General features: G+C 46.0%; 2 protein-coding genes across 2 annotated transcripts in view; both read right to left on the reverse strand.

Annotated features, from left to right (window-relative positions):
- Positions 1–5774: 5774 nt before the first annotated feature.
- On the reverse strand, positions 5775–7334 carry gdf6b (growth differentiation factor 6b; the record flags this gene model as incomplete). Its single annotated transcript, XM_080006533.1, has 2 exons — positions 5775–6670; positions 6989–7334. 2 exons carry the CDS (start codon positions 7332–7334, stop codon positions 5775–5777), a joined length of 1242 nt encoding a protein of 413 aa, XP_079862659.1.
- A 1518-nt stretch (positions 7335–8852) lies between these two features.
- Positions 8853–18670, reverse strand: part of LOC307234783 (fibrocystin-L-like) — a gene marked incomplete at both ends in the record, with an annotated part of 62849 nt that continues 53031 nt past the window's right edge. Inside the window, 17 exons of the mRNA XM_080006646.1 lie at positions 8853–9091; positions 10053–10206; positions 10885–11031; positions 11723–11874; positions 12206–12550; positions 12690–12825; positions 13331–13488; positions 13862–14026; positions 14585–14817; positions 15419–15584; positions 15851–15967; positions 16094–16205; positions 16433–16555; positions 17309–17457; positions 17794–17884; positions 17970–18091; positions 18518–18644. Coding sequence (XP_079862772.1) covers positions 8853–9091; positions 10053–10206; positions 10885–11031; positions 11723–11874; positions 12206–12550; positions 12690–12825; positions 13331–13488; positions 13862–14026; positions 14585–14817; positions 15419–15584; positions 15851–15967; positions 16094–16205; positions 16433–16555; positions 17309–17457; positions 17794–17884; positions 17970–18091; positions 18518–18644 — 2736 coding nt within the window. The remainder of the gene's footprint in view (positions 9092–10052; positions 10207–10884; positions 11032–11722; positions 11875–12205; positions 12551–12689; positions 12826–13330; positions 13489–13861; positions 14027–14584; positions 14818–15418; positions 15585–15850; positions 15968–16093; positions 16206–16432; positions 16556–17308; positions 17458–17793; positions 17885–17969; positions 18092–18517; positions 18645–18670) is intronic.

Below are 18670 nucleotides of genomic sequence, written 5' to 3' on the forward strand. Positions count from 1 at the left end.
ACCCTGAGCTCTGTTTCTAGAGCAGATATATGATGACTGATCTCTGGATGGAGGGAATAATCTCTAGTATTACTCACGAGATCAAAGGCTCCCAAAACCCTTTCTTTGCATATTCTAGGAACCACATGTAGGCTGAAAGTTAAAGTGGAAATCCATAAAATCGTCCGCGTTGGGTGGATCACACGACAAGTCCCAGAATTCCATTCAAAACTGCGACATTTGGTGTCCTTCCCCCCAAAATGTCAAAAAAATGGCAAAAATCCAAAATAATACGAAATAATGTTACGGATTACCACTTTAACAAAAATTGCCCGGATTTCCGAAAATTATTTTCTCCTTTTTTTCCCGTGTAGACTCGAGATTTTCACTTTTCGATGTTTGCACAGGCTTGATGCTATCGATGCCAAAATAAAAGACGTCAACGCAGCCTCTCAGCAACACATCTGGCCTGACCCGTAGTTTGAAACCCGGCACGCCAGGTCAGTGCATTTCTGCCGGGAAAGGCGGACCCCGCCACTGACATCGGAAACAGTAAATAGAGGAGCACACCCATTGAATGGTTGTTTCCTATAAAAGTTTCAACGAAATAAATATGGGACAAATATCAAATACAGGCTTACAGGCTATTTATTTATTTGTTTAGGTTTACAAAAATAATTGCATGGATCACCACTTTAACGAGAAAACTCAATCCTTTTTCCTTTCTCAAAATGACTTCAAATTCCACTTTTCAATTTTTCACAAGCTTGAAATAATCAATGGCGAGATGGCGCGACCGTTTATTCCTTCAACGACACTAAACCCCGTGAGGCACATCTGGCCCGATCCAGAGTGAGCAACCCAAGAGTCTGGGTAATATGCTTGTTATTGTCCCTTCTTTGAAAAGAACCTCTCGGCCCCAGCGGATTCGCGGATCCAGCGTGGGGTGGACGCGCCGTGGAGCCGACTGGACTCGTTCTGGAGACGGAGTGTGACGCTGTTTGCCAACTGCGCTGACCCAGAGAGGACGGCCTTTCTTCCAGGATAACAGAGCGTCTCCCTGACCCCCCCCCCCCCCCGCTGTCAAAATACCAAAATACACCCCCGCCTCCTTCCATCCCGGCGCTCGCTAATCCAACCTGCAGATCCCAGTTGGTGCGCAAACTGAACTATTTACCTCGGTAGCTCCGGCAGGAGGTCGAATATCAGTGGTGCGCCGAGTACTTGTCACGCCCCACGTCCTGATAAAACGGAGCCTAATGAAGAACGGCCGCGTTATCATCGCCCTCTCTCGTCACATGAACACAATGTAACCCCACATGGCGCTGGAATACTATTTGTTTAGTACGGCCTGGAAGAGTCCCCGAAAAAAACTCCCTTTTTTGAGGTTGTGCACTCAAGAGAAACGAAGATCGGGGTTTCAAGGTGGCACACGCACACGCAAGCACGCACACACACACACACACACACACAGACACAAGCATACACACACACACACACACACACACACACACACACACACACACACAGACACAGACACACACACACACACACAAACACACTCACACACACACACACACACATATATACAAACATACACACACTATATCCTAACCTTTCCACTAATTATCAAAAAACATTTTTTTTAATCATACAAATATAAGCTATGGGATATACACTATAAGATACAGATATAACTCTCATGTAAAGAAAAAAAAAGAATATATATATATATATAAATATGTAAATATATATATAAATATATATTTTTATATATAAATAAAGAAATAAAGAAATAAACAAACAAACAAACAAACAAATAAATAAATAAACAAAAATACATATATACGTATATATATATATACTGACAAAAAATATATATATTGACAAAAACTATTGGGGTGAACATAAATCTTATCATAATAATCTTAACATAAGCAGAATCGTCAAGTGGGCGTGTTGAAACTCCAGAGCTGACTCCATTTGAAAAAAGAAACAAACCGAAAGGCAGTTTGGCTGCACGTCCCCCGTCCCGCTTGCAGCTTCTCCGTGTTCTCTTGAGGTCGGGGAAGGAGCAGAATCACTTTCATTTGTTTCGCTGCAGAGATCCCCATTCCCACACCACGCCAGGCGATTCTTTTTTTTTCTTTCCTCCCTTTCTTCTTCCCAAGCTGCCCCGCCCCAATTAGAGTGACTCACCACGTTAACAAAAACATGGAATTGAACTTCAGTCGCTCTTCAGTGTGTATATGTGTATTCATTTGAACATGTAAATACTGTAGATATTCACGTTTTCACCCTGATTCGTGAATTCATGTGCATTCATCACACGCCACGTTAGTGTTTCGTTTTTATTTCCAAATCTGTACTGTGTTCAACAAGAATGAGACAAGTACCAGGATGATGTTTTACGTGTAACATGAGTTGAATCTGCATAGAGAGCACCGCCTTCAGAGAAATAAATAAACAGAAGTAAACAAGCAACATTTTCCCCGGGTTGCCGGCGGTGGGCGAGATGATGCGCTTCTCGTAGCTTCCCTTCAAACCAAATGATGAGCGAACGTCAGTTAAGAAGGAGACGTGGACTCATACGTCGTCGTCCAACTGGGAGAGTATTTACACTCATAATAGCCTAAAAACAAAATAACGTCTAAAGGTGAGCGGTGACTTCCGCCCGTTGGTCTCCTGCTCTGCCGCTGTGGGACTTTTTGGGGATGGATTGAGGAGAGGGAGGGGCGGGGCAGGGGTTCCTCAAGCTCCGTTCGGGCCGCGGTGAAATCAGGGGGAGAAAGTCGGGGCAAAACATGAGGTTTGACGCTGTTTCCACGGAGGGAGAAAAAAAAACGAAAAGAAAACCACAACGGAAAAACAGGCCCTGGCATTGGCATTCAGGACCAAACTCCGCCCGCACACCATCCATTCTGTTCCCCTCCGGCCAGCGCTGATAAAGAGACGCGTCCCACGCGCCCCCCGTATATATATAAAAAAAACCCTGTTTTGTCCGCCGTATATTTCCCCCGCCGCGCTGCAAATCTGCCAAGACGGAGCCGGAGCGTTAGAAAAGGTCTCCAGATGCCCCTATAGAGATGCTGCATTCCACCCCTTTGTTCCCCAGAGGCTGTTCAGTGCAGCTGCTGAAAACAACCTCCCCCTTTTTATATCTTACCTTGTTGTGTGGGGAGAGAGCATCACACACACACACACACACACACACACACACACACACACACACATACGCGAACGCGCACACACACACACACACACACACACACACACACACACAAATTCCTTTCCTTTGCCACCAAACCCACCCATCCACCCCTCCGCCTCCCCCACTTGATTGCCACCCCCTTTTCTAAGACGGTGTGTACGTTGTAGAGCGTCCGCAGCCCACAGAGACAATGGGCCACTTGACCTTTGACTCCGGGAGGAAAAAAAAGGCGGCTGCTTAATCTGATGTCGAGCGCCTCCGCGGCCATTGTCCGCACCCAAAGGCGCCTCTCGACCAAAGGGGTCGGGGGCCGCCGCGCCCGCCCTCCGATTGGCTCGTCGGCGGGCTCGGCCCGGCCCGGCCCGGCCCGGAACGGCCCACCCATGGAAGGCTGGGGATCTTTCTGCTTGTCTGCTGACCCCACTTTCACCCTGGCAACTGTCACTCAACCTGCTCATCCATTAACGCCCGAGGAGATCAGACTGGTCTGCAAGGAGACGGAACCATCCGCACGCGTCCTGATCGGTGACTCTCAAGGTTCCTCTCCTGCGCTTGATACGCATTTGATACGATTTTGTCTCTGGGAGCGCCGATGTGGGACGTCTTTTTTGAATTGTTAGGTATGATTTTGTCCAAACTCCCATCCATACCTGTCATACTACAATTAAAGCGATAACAGTGCAACTAGGATGAGAAAAATAATTACTGCACACATAACGTTTTGTGATTATGTGGAAGTTGAACTATTCATAATTTTGCTGGGGACCCCCTGGAGCCTCCCGAAGGACCCCTGGTGGGTCCCTAGACCCCCTGTTGAACACCACTGCAGTAGATCATCTGCAGTTCATTAGGTACCGAGCGAGTAAACACCAAACAGATAAAATGTGGTAACACACTGAGTAATGTGGCAGCGTAAGACATGTATCACCCAAAATAAAGAGACGTTCCAATGAAGACAGTTCATAAGACACTTTAATTGCTTCTGTCGCGACATGAAAACGACCGTAAGAGCGGTTCCAACTGGGACTTTGCCGGAAAATGGGGCGCATTTATACAGCATGTTTCTAGTCGTGGGACTCAAAGCGCTTTACAGTGCATTCCTCACGTTCACACATGGACGGCGGCGGCGGCGGCGGCGGCGGCGGCGCCACGGCCGTGCAAGGCGCACACCGGCTCATGGAGAGCGGTGAGGGGGGGTTGAGTGTCTCGCTGGAGGACACTTCAGCAGGCAGCCAGGAGGAGCTGGGGACTGCTCTGCCTGCTCTACCTCTTGAGCTACTAACCCCCCTCCCCTCCCCTCCCCTCCCAAAAAAAAAAATAAAAATTGACTGTTAAGAATCAGAAACTTTGGAGGTGCTGGGACTTTTTTTTTTTTAAATACGGAAATGTCACAAACTTTAGGCCTAAAGCCATTATTCTGATGGCATGTTTATTCCTCAGGATGGCAGTAATAACATATAAAAACACATTTTAATGACAGGATCATACTTTAGTATAACATTTTGATTTGAATCAGTGTAATATATATATATATATTATTATTTTGTAATTCCACTAAGATAATGTAAAATACAAGTTAGAATCAACAAGCTAAAAAGGTCTATATAAATGTTTAATACTGCAGCAGAAATGTAAAAGGTGAAAGCTTCTTCTGGTCTTTTGCCATAACTTATTTTTATTTATTTTTTTTTACAAAAGAAATGGCGCTACCGTTCCACCATCTGTGACCAGAACATATTTGACATTTTCTCTCTCTCTCTCTCTCTCTCTCTCTCTCTTTTTACTTTTTGTTTCCAATGCATTCCTCATATGTCTTTAGTTGAAACTCAACACTACGATGCCTTGACACACGCAATCCCCGAAATTTGTTGAGGAGCAATACTGGCACGAACGATGCAATAACTTATTCATAGAGCATAAATTATGAATTCCCAGAGCAATATTTACATATGGTCACTTTGAACATCAGTGCATTACAGAAAAAAAAAAAACCATCCATATCGTTACGTGTACAGTAAAGCCAGGAAGCCACATCGGGGTCGTTTAAAAAAAATAAAATGAAACCTTTTTTTTTTTTTTTTTTAGAAATGAAAACCGGAGTTTGGACGAACGGAACGTCACTCTCTCCGAAGCACTTGGCTACGCTCCCTGAGTCGCAGGCCATGGCAAGTGCTTCGAGATGAACTTGCGGCTAAGTTAAAGGCAACCGTCCCGGAAAAAGCTCAATATTCATTTTTGAAATATTGTGACAAGTTGAGAATTCAAATCGAATGGTTTGAAATTGATGGACTGAGTTCTTCACATCACCTGATTTTTCCGGCAATTACGCATCGGCCATGAGACGCAAGGGACATTAGAGATGGATCGTAAATCCCCTAAAAGAACAATTAATCCACAATCTATAAATAAAACGGATGAGGTATTAAACATGGCCCTGAAAGAAATGATTCCTATCACCTCGCACTTCTATCTCCACGCTCCTAGATATACGGAATATAGATTTGGTCCGACTCCCGTGTCGCCGAGGGAGCCGCTAAACGGGGCGAGAGGTCGCCCGGAGCCTCCACCGCCATCACCTCCACCACTACCTGCACCCGCAGGACTCCACCACCATGTCCTCGTACTGCTTGTAGACCACGTTGTTGCCCGAGTCGATGTAGAGGATGCTGATGGGGCTGAGCTTGGCCGGGGCGCAGCAGCTGGGCGGCATGTTTCCGGGGTTCATGGAGTTCATCAGCGTCTGGATGATGGCGTGGTTGGTGGGCTCCAGGTGCGAGCGCAGGGGGAAGTCGCACACGCCCTCGCAGTGGTGGGCCTCGTAGTCCAGCGGGGCGATGATCCAGTCGTCCCAGCCCAGCTCCCGGAAGTTCACGTGCAGCGGCTTCTTGCTGCACCTCGACCTGGACTTCTTGCCGTGCCGCTTCCCGTGGCGGGTCTTCTTCGCCGGCGTCGTCCTGCGCTTCCTGCTGGCTTTGGCCCGCGCCGCCCGCTCTCGCGCCCTCCGCTTGGGGCCCAGCAGCGCCATGGCCTCCCTCCTCTCGCTGAAAAGGGTCTGCCTCTTCTTGGACCGGGTGAAGACCACCAGGATGGCCTTCTTCGGCTGGGGGCGCCCGTGTCTGTGGAAGCCCAGTAGTTGCAGGTCCAGCTCCCTTTCCGGGTTGTCCAGCACGGCCCTGAGCTCCAGGCAAAACCGGTTCCCCAGGGTCAAGGACCGGCGCTCCTTGAAGATCTCCCACACGTCCAGCACCTTCCAAGTGGGCCTGTGCGAGTCCTGGAGGTCCAGCGTTTTGGAGTCCAGCAGCTGCTGATCGCCGCAGGACAGGAGCTGGACCTCCACGGACCCCGTCTCCGATATCCTGAAGTTAGCAGACACCTTGGTGTATATCCTGAGCTCGGCGCCCAGGACCTCCGCCCGGTCCGAGAGCGTGGAGACGTCAAACAGGTAGCGCTGCCCCCGCAGTGGAGAGAGTGGGAGGTCATCTGTGGAAGGCATCAGCACAACAGGGTCAGATGGATTTGATGTCAGGCGTGGGACGTCCCAGCCCAAGTAACGCATGCGTGAATTTCAGAAAACTCAGCGGAAGATTCCAGAGTGAAGAAGAATTATCCAGACCATTTGATAATAACGCAAGAATAACCACAATCACATCATGCAACTATGAGCTCTTGAGAGAAAGAGAGGCACAGCTCAGCATAGTGCATTAGATGAGGATGCACTACTGGAAAATCTATATATCTCCAGTAGCTTGCAACACTGTGGTGGCAGCAATAAGAGTGCACTGAAGTGGCTTCCCATACCTTGTCCATTGTCCACAAAACTTGCGATGGTGTTCGCCGCTTTGGACGAACGAAAGAAACTCGCGTTGAGTCCCAGTTTCTCCGCCGTGGAGAAGGTCTTGTAGATGGAGAGCATGTAGTCGTGCGGCTCCACCAGGTCTTTGGGGACGGCCTTGTTCTGTCTCTCGCCGGGGTGCGACGCGTAAAACTCCTTGAAGTATCTGGATGCCTCCTGTCCGTCAAACAGCTTGCCCATCCTGTGGCCCTTGGGCGCGGGCTGCAGGAACGCAGCCAGGGTCCGGAGCCGGGGGGCCTCCAGAGCAAACACGAGGGCCGCGGCGAGGGTGCTGATCTGGTAGAGGTCCATTCTCCGGATCCACTAGGGAGCAGTCTGAGCACGTGGATTTCGTGGCCGAGGGACCACGGGAGGTGGTCCACAGAGCTGGAGGCGGACCGTGCATCCAGCTGCAGCACAGTGCGTGTTCTGCTCAGTGTGAACCAGGGCAGAGTGGAGGAGGGCTGCGGACCCGCCCACCGTGCAGGGGCTCCTGTAAATCTAAACTGTCTGGGCTCTTAAATTAAAGGCTGTAAAAACTAATTGTTCCACTGTGTCGCTCAGGAGGGATTTTCTCGGGGATGCGCGGAGCGTTGTAAATTCTCACGTCGGATCGTGCACGGTGTGCGTGGACCCCCCCTCATCAACTCAAAATTCCATAAACTCTCAAAAAGAAAATTAAGCATGATATAGCCTATATAGGAACAGTATGTACATAACCTGGATTTGTTTATTACCTGAATTTCTTCCTGGGGATTAATAAAGTCTAATCTTATGTAAGATAATGTAAGATAACACTTTATAATTATAATAAAGTCTTATCTTACTTGTTGATACTGAGGTATATTGTTTATTTTTAGGTTTATTGTGTATTGCCACACTTTCAGTACATCTTTGGATGAATTGTATATTGCCAAAATTGTCATTTCTTTCTCTTTATCCCCTTATATCTATTGTTTTGACAACCGCCGCTATTTCCCTCCGGGATGAATGATGTGTATATCGATCTATTTGTTCAGGAATATACATCCCTATATATACACTTGTAATATTTAAACATACATATAATTTATATATTTTTAATTTATCATATACTTTTAGCCCACTACTTGACATCTCCCACATTATTCAATGCATCCTGAGTCAGAAAAAAAACCTGTGTGGAGTCACGCGCCCTCTAGCGGCCATCAGAGTCCACCGCACCGGTTGACATTAAATAACTTATTTCCAAGATATGTCCAATGTCTCAGTTCAGCACCTTGGAGAGAGTCTGGGAGGCTCGTCATTCTAAACAACCTCAAAACTAAACAGTCAAGAAAAACACAGAGACACGTTTGATTTGATTAGGCAAAAATAAACTGTATTTTAGAAAGATCATGTCGTTTCAGCCCAACATCCACAAACACGGAATAGTCTTTATCAATATATATATTTAAAAGATGGATGTTGCCTCAGTCTAGGATTGGTTTCTACAGGGTTTGTACACAGGTAGTGTAAAGAAATCTTGCATCAAACATGGAACGATATACAATGAAATTCCTGCATTATCAAAAAGATTCATTGAAGAGACCCAGCTGAATTGAAATACAACAAAAATCCTTTTGTTTATCCTTTCACAGATTAAATCGTATTCAAACATCACCATATACAATATAGACATATCCTTCACAAATCAGAAGTAGTAACACGTTCATCTGTATAATTCTATTGATTTAGACTTGTTTATGTCAAAGGAGTGGTCAGCCCAGCCACATTTCATAATTCAATCGTTTAAAGGAGACAGTTAAAAAGTTGGCGAAAGTGCTGATCAGAATGTGATCTTACGTTAACTCACAGCCCTGCGAACAGGAGGCCCAGCGCGTACACCACGCTGAGCGAGCACACGCCGCCGGAGGAGAGGCCGGCGCCGGAGTCGAAGATGCTGCTGTCCCCCGTGACAGTGGGGGGCGTGGCCGCCGTGGAGCCGATGGTGCTGGCAGGACTCTGGGTGGTGGGAGCGGCCTTGACGCTGAAGGAGCCCGAGCGAGCGCTCCACTCCTTCAGAGTGAAAGCCATGGCGAGGTTCTCGCCTGCGGGGGAAACAGGTTTAATGGGGGAGAAATGATGAAGGCTTTTGTTCGAAATAGAAAGTTACCGTTCTTAACTCATATTTTTGTCACTTTTTCCATTGCCGGCCAAACAACGTTCCCCTTGGAGACCAAAACGTTGTAATGAATTGATTGATTCAATCCATGTCGCTAGGTAAGCGAGGTAAAACTGGAATTTTCAAGTTGGAAAAAGGTACAAAGTTGGAAAAAGGTGCATAAAAATAACTAATAATAATAATAATAATAATAATAATAATAAAAGAATTATAATAAAAATGTCAAAACCCCTTGATCATAAACAACACACAATCCAAAAATACAAGTAGTAGTAATTATAAGTAGTTATTATAAAGTAGTTACTATCAAATGCTGTTATAGCATTATTAGAATCCACAACATAGACTACGCTTAAGAATGGAGTAAGAGTCCAAGGCCCAGCGCTTTCTTTCTTTCTTTCTTTCTTTCTTTCTTTCTTTCTTTCTTTCTTTCTTTCTTTCTTTCTTTCTTTCTTTCTTTCTTTCTTTCTGTGGTTCCCTGTGGGATGGACTGTATTGGCCTCTAAACTTGGATATTTTTTAGGAACCACAAAACAGTATAGTGTCTATATTTCAGTTCACTACAGAATGAAGGGGTTCAGGTGTTGGTCGATGTTAAATGTAAAATGTTTTCAGAACTAAGACAAATATAAAACAAAATTGAAGGCTGTCTTTGGGACAAAATATCTCTGAAGTATTAGGTTCGGTGGTAGGTATAGGGTTTTACAACTTAATTTTGACAAAAAGAAACGGACTTGATGCGGATGAATAAAATCCGATAAAAAAAGAGCCTCAACCAAAATTTAAGACGATTGAATGACTTTTAAGGGCTAATATTAAAAAATTGAATTTGAGACTCCGTTATGCTGATCTGAGGAAGCCGCCTGGACGTGGTTTCGGTGACGTACCGCTGTTGATCACGGCCAGGTCGGTGTAGTTGGCCCAGCAGGTGCTGAACAGGATGGTGGTGTTCCCCGTCAGCCCCGCGACGCTGTTGCCGGCTTTGTCTTTCAGGGTCGCCGTGGCGGTGAGCGTCGTCACGCCGACGGACACACAGTTGCCCTGACGACAGGATATTAAGTGTTTTTTTGTTTGTGTTCCAACCACCTTCCTGTTTTCTCGCTACCAAACGGACATCATTTCTGATGTGTCGCAGGAAGAATTTTTGGGGGAAAAATGTGTGTTCCTAATCTTCACATCTACATTTCTAAATAAGATATAATGAAGTATCTTAGAATATAATATTACGTATGAGTATAATAGTACAGGAATCATCTCTAGCTATTTAAATTACAGCTTGTTAATTATACAAATATTTCTGAGTAACGTCGATTTTTTATGACGTAGTTGGTAAAATATGTTAATATAAAAAAATAATCACAAAATAACATACCAGTAGTAAACCGGTATACCAGTAGTCGGTGAATGATAGAATCAGGTTGTGCTCTATTGGTACAATATAAAACCAAATTGTTCTATACCATGTCATTGATCGCAGCCTTCCTGTTGTAGATTGGTTTAATGTGATTTTATAGCTTATTCCCTACATATACTAGAGGAGTATTATTGAAATAAGCCATTGGTCAAATAATTGTATCAATAATAATCAATAAAATTGTGAAAATAACAATCGGAAGTGTTGGAGATTCATCTTTACCAATTGTAGGCATTGGATGAATTCTCAACAACGTGTCTCTAACCTATGTGTATCGCTGGCTGCTATTTAAGCATAGTGTTTACCTGCTCATCGATGGCCATCAGGCTGGGCTGCTGGTCCAAAGGGCCCACGTACTCCCCTGCCACTGGCTCCTGGATCACCAGCAGGTTGAACACGCCGGACACGAAGCTGACTTTGGGCTCCTCCCTAGTCACCGGCGTCGCCGCCACCTGAGCCACGGGGTTGGAGAAACAAACCTCAGTGGAAGTTTTTGCGAGGATTTTCAAGATAACCTACCTAACCTACCTACCCAAATGTAAGTCGCTTTGGATAAAAGCGTCTGCTAAATGCTATGTAATCTAAAAGCCACTGCTTCCCACTGATTTGAACTGTCTGGTGAAGATAGATTTTTTTTTTAAATTGGATACTCTGCCGTAGATATCAATAACATGTCGTCTTTATTACCGGTATGTTTGAACCACTATGTGTAGCGTGTCAGTGAAAGCGGGTACGTCCCAGGACATCCCAATACGCAACAATATAGAGATGGATGGATAATACTGTGTGGCGGACCAAGGGGCGTGGTTAAGCCGCGGCTGCAGACAACAGCATGCTCTCCTTCCTCGCGACCGCACAGCCGCCCCGAGTCGGCCAAATCAGTGCCCGCGCGCCGCTGATTTGGCCGACTCGGGGCGGCTGTGCGACTCGCTTCTTAATGTTTGTCTGTCTTGCAGAGGAGATCGGCGCACGGGCTCGTCAGCCGGCCAGATTTCGTCAGAATCGGTGTCGATAGTGAAGAGGTGGTATCGACACCATCCCTACACCGATAAAAACGGCAGAAAATCATGACGGTGTTTTTGTACATCGTCCTTCCATGCGTCTTTCATGATGAACGCGTACAAACCGTAAGCGGGGAGTCACCTGTTGCCAGGAAGGATCTGAGGACGGAGGCGGCGGTGGGATGACGCCCATGGAGGAGACGTTGAAGCCGATGGAGTTGCTCAGGTTCCCGGAAACGGCCGCCTGACCGAGGTCGTCGGCGACGCTCTTGAGCACGGCAAAGTCCTGCTCATCTGAAGGAATGTCGGAACGTTGGGGTCGTCATAGCAACCCCACAGACTTTTCTCCATGTCTCAGTCATTAGTGTAAACATTGTTTTTTATAGAAGATAACAGTCAGACTAACTAACAGGCTAACAGTCAGAGCAGAATCACTAACAACATGCATTACTTACATACATACATATTAAATCCATGATCTCAGAAAATAATAATGAATTTCCTTTAAAATATTTAAGATTTCTTGCTATTCCTGTCCTTGCATGGAGCTAACACAGTAAGCATCCTGTCACCGTCTCGCTTCTGGAAACACAGACACAGTGTGTCCTGCAAACTCCTCTCTCACCGTTAGTGGTGTTGGTGGTCTGCTGGACGGGCGGCTTCTGGATCGCCACCTCCACCGTCAGGCCTGTGGATCTCTTCCTGCGCCGCGAGTCTCCGTCCTCCCGGACGATCTTTGTGATCCGGATCATGTTGGGGGGGATCTTGAGGAACAGCGCCAGGTTACGGACCAGGTCGTCCCCGAAGAACTCCGCTTCGGTCATGGCCGGCAGCTGGAAGGCGATGAAGAGCAGCGGCGAGGTTCTGATCTCCACCGGTGAGGACCCCCTCACCAGGACCCGAATCATCTTGTAATCGTGGTCAAAGTAGTTGGTTCCCAACGTGGAGTTCAGCCAGGGAACGTACTGACCTGAGGCCATCAGGGACAAAAAGGCAGAAATAAAGAAAATATTCCATATATTCACTATAATCACGAATAGTTCCAGCAGGGTTTCTGGTTGACGAAGCAGACAACAGACGATGTCAACACATTTGCCAGTCTGTTCTACCTGTGAACTGTGGCTCCATCAGGGTGTAGTCGGTCTGCTCAGCGTTCCACTTGGCGTTAGTTGGAGCCACCAAGCTGTTGTCAACATACACATCCAACCGCTGGGGGTTGGAGTAGAAGACCGAGACCAAGACACTCTGTGGGATTAAAAAGAAAAGAGGCGATCCGAAGGAATCAATAACCCACATCAATAACAATGTGTTTTCCCTACATGTAATATTTCATATTACTTACTATTACTTACTTACTAAATGCAAATTCAAGATTAAACTAATCTCATTTGATTTTGAAAATAAGCAAGTATTAATGTGTGAATCATTTTTCACTTCAACAATGAAGTGGCTTCTAACTACAAGCCCTGCTTTGTTTACACCTGTTTTGCTTGCATCCTGAAAAAAAATATTCCCTTCCCTGATAATTAGAGAGAGAGAGAGTGAAAAACTGAGTGGAAAAACATACAACCTGTGTTGGTGAACGATATGGCATCAATGGATATATCAAGGGACATAATAATTAGCAAAAGTTCCACAAAACCTCCATATCACTTTAAAATGAATTTTCAACAGATTCACGCCCCACAGGAGAGAAATATAAAGAGGATTTTGACGCGTGGGAAGCTGGCGGCTGAAACAGAGCACTGACCTCAGAGGGCTCAGCGTTCAGCATCATGAGGCGTAGCTTCTGAGGGGTGGTGCTGCTGAAGTAGACGTCGAAGGAACGCCCCGTGGCCACGATGCTGTGGAACAGGGAGAGTCTCTCCTGGCAGGTGTAGCCGGAGCACCAGCCCTGGTCCTGAGGGCCTGCGGGCGGGTCGGACATTTTTTATCACAAGCCTTCTCCTTCCATTGAATAACGTCAGACCTACATTCCACAATGTATTTTATCCCTATTGCACGTCAAAGTAACAAAGAAAATGTGAGCAGGACTGATTATCATGTCAAAACCGCATCACAAAGTTAAACAAGAAAATACAGTGACATGCAAATTAGTTATTGTTATATTCAATTTTGGGCTTCTGCTGGACAATTTGAAATTTACTGGACAAAGAAGAGTATCTAAACATTAGAAAATTCCCTGCCGATAGAAAAAGAAAAAAGAACCTCCAATACCTTAGGATCTAGGCTGATTAATCCTCTAATTGTCATGTGACGGTGGCTGACCAGATCCTCTTACCGTTGATCAGGTCCACGTAGCCGCCTCCCAGCACTGCGACGGGGGACAGGCGTCTGGTCTCCGTGTCCGAGTCCAGACTTTCGATGGCCAGCATCCTGTAGTTCAGCCCAAAGCACTTGTAGCTCTGCCAGGACGGCACAAAGGAGCAGTTGTCCCGGATCACGCCTGCAGATTTAGGAACCGGACAGGAATTCAGAGTAGAAATGAGTTGGGGAATCCAGTTTGATCTCATCTAATCTAATACGATCCAATCCAATGTTCAACCCGATGTTCTGTCCACTTCTGCCACACCAAAAGTTCCCCCTGGGGATCGACAAAGTATTATCTTATCTAAGATAATACTTTATAAAATGTAATGTTTATATTATAAACATTAAATATGATAGATTAATATAATATATATTTTTATAAATATATTTTTTATATAATATATTTTCAAATATTATTGAATAACTGTATTAATTCATCAAATAAATGTACGTTCCTCTGACTTTTTTTAAGGCCTCGGAGACTGTAATTGTGTTGGGACGTGGGATGATTTTGACTGCTTCAATAACACCACTTCACCGTGAGATCATTAAATGTTATCACCTATTCTAATCCAATCTGATCCTACTCCATTCCAAGAGCTCATTTGGACCTCTGTTTTAAAGGCCAAATTACCATTTAACGGCGATACGCAACAACGGACCGCAATGCAACATGTCTACCCGGCAACACTACCTTTGTGCGGTGCGATCTGGTTGACGGGGATGCGGCTGCCGTTCTGATAGGTGAGCATGACCTTGGGGATGCGGTAGTCCCCCAGGCCCCTCCTCGGGTCCCCGCCCCACTCGTACTCCGACTGGGGCACCACGGCGCCGACAGCGCCCAAGAAGGAGCCGTCCAGGTCCTTAAGCATGCTCTTCTTCTTGGCGTCACAGTCCATGTCCACGCAGTCGGCTGGGTTGACCTTTCTGCAAGAAGAGGAAAAATCCATAAAACTCACAAATACGCCACGAGCTGTTCTTCTACATTCGAGGACATTGGCATGAAAATCACTCAAAATGTACATATCTCAACAGAGAATTTTTTTTTAAAATATGCCATAATGGTAGGGTTTTTTGATATGACATAAATTTGAAAACTTCACAATTCACACAAGTGCCTTAAATTTATGATCGAACTATTGTAATATTTCTCCATTTTTTGTCTGATTAGTGTAAGCTTTGCATTTTTTGGGACTCCAAATGCCCCCCTTATAATACGTATTCTTTAATACACAATTAAATGTCACCAACCCAATAGGGCGTGTGATATATTTATGAAATTGTATGAATTTATAAAAGTTCATTTGAGAAACTGCAAAAAGCTTACAACAGAAGCTCACCTCACTTTAATATTTCAATATATTTTTTGAAATAAGTTATATAAGTTATTTAAACATAGTTGTGAAATTACTAAGTATAAGTAAGTAACTTAATATAAGAAACCTTGATTTAACTTTCTGTTGTCCCATATTCTTTAGTCATTTCAGGGATCTGGTATTAAACACAAGGTGATATTTCCAAGACGCACCCCAGATCAGGCCTGTGGATGAAGACCTGGGCTGCAGATGTGCTGTTGGTCATCCTGAGGCGCCGGACGTGCACCGGGTGCTGCAGATCCTCATTCGCTGGGTTGGTCATGAACATCACGTCGAGGTGGCCGGAGCAGATGTTTCGGAACGCCGCGAAGGTCGTGTCTGGATATGGAAACGAGAGCGTGAAAAAGCGAGCCGGGTAGACAATTACACACGCAAGAAGCCTTCCCAGATTGTACATCGCATTCCGTGAGACGCGCTCAAAGGGGAGCGTGTCTCTGCTGGATGGTTGGATGACGCGTTCAGGGACTGAAATGGACTTCTGTTGAATTCCAGAATTCCCGCCTCACTCTGATTAAGTGCAGCAGCCACTGTCATGCGGCTCCGCCTTTCCAGCGCGGATACCAAAGCGAGAGGCCGGAACTCACCGACGACCCTCATCAGGCCCTTGATGGCGTTGTAGTTGTTGTTCAGGTGATGGACCTTTATCGGGCAGTTGTTGTGCTGAGATCCAAAGGTCGGCCAGCAGATCCCAGACCTGCCGACTGGCGCCATGAGAACATCGAGTCAAGTCGAGGCAATGGATGCGCCGCGGCGCGTGTACTTTCATCACAATTATTCACACGTTATTGGTCGTATCTGTTGTGTGTTTGGGAATTGGAGACTAGTACCGTTGTGAGGTCGGGGCGCGCGGTGAGCATCACTCTCCAGGATGTTATAATCCGTCATCAGCACGCTGTCCGAGCAGTTGAAGTTGGGACTGCTTCCAACTATCACGGCATTCTGGCGACACGGACGTTATTTTTGATGTGAAACGTAAAAAAAGGCTTAATAACTGTAACAGCTTCTCCAACAAAAACAATTGCTGAGCATTGACTTAAGTACAGCAGATTAATTTTCTAAATGTGGATTTGAATCCCTTTCTCATATTGTGATTGAACAGGATCAGCAGCAAAAGGCGGTGAAATGCACGAGACAAGGGGGAGCTTGAACCACAGGAAGCCTCTCACCTGGACGTCCACAGTCTTATCAGCGTACAAATGGGCCACAGCGGGGGGCGAATACACCATAGGCATGATTCCCATTCCGTTGTCCACCAGTGTCACGTTGGCAACGACCACATTTGCGCTTGTCTTTATGGAAAAAAAGGAAGATAAAATAAATAAAAAGTACCTCTGTGCATTTTTTTCCTGTTAAAATTGCGAAATTCCTGAAACTCTTCCGCTGCTCACGTGGTTAAAGCCGTGGCAATAATTACATAAACCAAACTGCATTTGTTTGAGATCTTTTTGACACGTTTTTAGATGACGCAATTACGTTTCAATCCAAATTTAAAGGGGAACCGCGACGCAGGTCGACTCTAATCCACCCTGCTCTAACCCAGTGACATGTTGAAAATCTGGCGCTGGCGGTTGAACCGCCCTGGCTCCACGCTTGCACCCTGTGATTCAAGATTCAAGTGGTTTATCTATCATACATACACACATTCATACATATATGCAGTGATATGTCTTTGCAACGCAGCTGGAGATTATGCACAATAAGTACTAACTGATGCAATAGCTAACTAATTACTTACTAACTAACTCACTGAAGTAACTGATTCCTAAAATGTACTGCAGTTAGTAAATAGAACAATATAAAATAAAATACAATTAAAATAAAATAAGACTCAAAAAGGTAATACAGAGTGGGGGTACAAAATAGAAGTAAAGGGAATAGAGTTATGTACATGGGATAGGCTATTTGTATATACAGATATGTGCAGTGAAGTGCATGTGAATAAAGTGAGTATGGAGGTATACAGTACAGTATACAACAGTACGACACAGCAATACAGTAACAACACAGCAGGGTTTAATCACGGCAGGTCGAGTGTTTCATACCTGGAAGTAGATGCCGTAGTCAAAGCTCCTCCACACCGTGAAGCCCTGGATGAGGGTGCAGCCCGGGAGGCCATCCCTGTTCAGGTACACACCAAACAGACCGCCGTGCGCCTCGTTGTCGCGCCACCTCTCGTTGGCGTTTGGAAAACCTGCCGAGGCGCGAGCCGGATGAGTGACTCGTCTGCGCCTTTGCGCCCAACGCTTTGGCCGCTCAAACACGTCACTCGAGACACGTTACTCGTGCGCGTCGCACACGCCGCGTAAGCGAAACCCGAACCGGCCTCATTTCGGTTTGCGCAGCGTGGAGGGACCTTTAGTGGCCGAGCGGCCGCCGTGGAAAGAGCCCTGTGCTGAGAAGGCCGAGAAGCCTCGTTTTGGCAACATCGGTGTCGTTTCCACGGCTTCCTGTAGAGGTCACCGTTTATGGCTGATCGCGCCTTTAAATCATCAGAAAATCCCGTCACGAGAAACGCGTGCGGCGGTACCTGGGCACGGCTCTCCGTCGATGCGGTATCCAACCCTCTCGTAGCCGGCCACCGTGTTGTGCTGCAGCACCACGTTGGTGCCCTCGTTGACCTGGCGTAGAGACAGACACAGGGTGAACGGAGAGAAGGCGTGTTTTTGAGAACGCCGATTTGTTTTTTTTTTTGGGAAGACGGACCTCGATGGCGGCGTTCCAGTCGTAGTTGAACTTCTCCTCCCTGTTCTGATAGGACCCCGGCCACAGCGTCAGAGTCACCAGGTTCCTTCGAACGCTGATCCGGCTGCCCCACACCCTGATCCCTGTCGGGTTGAACGAGGATCGGAAAGTTCAATTCACAACCATGACTTGTATGTTTCAATCAATCCGTCAACCCTCTTAAATCCTCTATTAATAGTTTTAGAAAAGTGTTTGTGTGGATAAACAGTGATCAACTCCTCATAAGGGCTTTAAACTGAAAGTTTAAACAAAAAAGTCCTACAAATCAAACATTACTGCACCTTCCAACTGGGAAGACCATGACTATTTAAATCTTCAATCTTCGTTAAACCCTTCGGGGCATTTCACTTCTAATCCTGAGCGAGAAGTGCCACAAAGAAATGGGATTGCTCTGCTTGAATTATAATTTACAGGTAGAAAAAGTACAAATTTTACTTAAATACCCGGAGAAAACCGTGCCGCTATAACGGTCCGGAAGAAGTCGGGCACAAACGGGTTCATGAACGCACCTTCTCCGACGGTGTGGAAGATGACGTTGTTGTCGATGTTCATGCCATCGGTTCCAAAAACCCCGATGGCCGGGGAGAAGCCGCTGTGGAAGGAACAACCCTGGACGTAGGACTCGTTTGCCTGAAGCTTGAAAAACAGACATGAACATAACA

The sequence above is a fragment of the Zeus faber genome (genome assembly GCF_960531495.2).
Source record: "Zeus faber genome assembly, chromosome: 1".
Taxonomy (NCBI): Eukaryota; Metazoa; Chordata; class Actinopteri; order Zeiformes; family Zeidae; genus Zeus; species Zeus faber.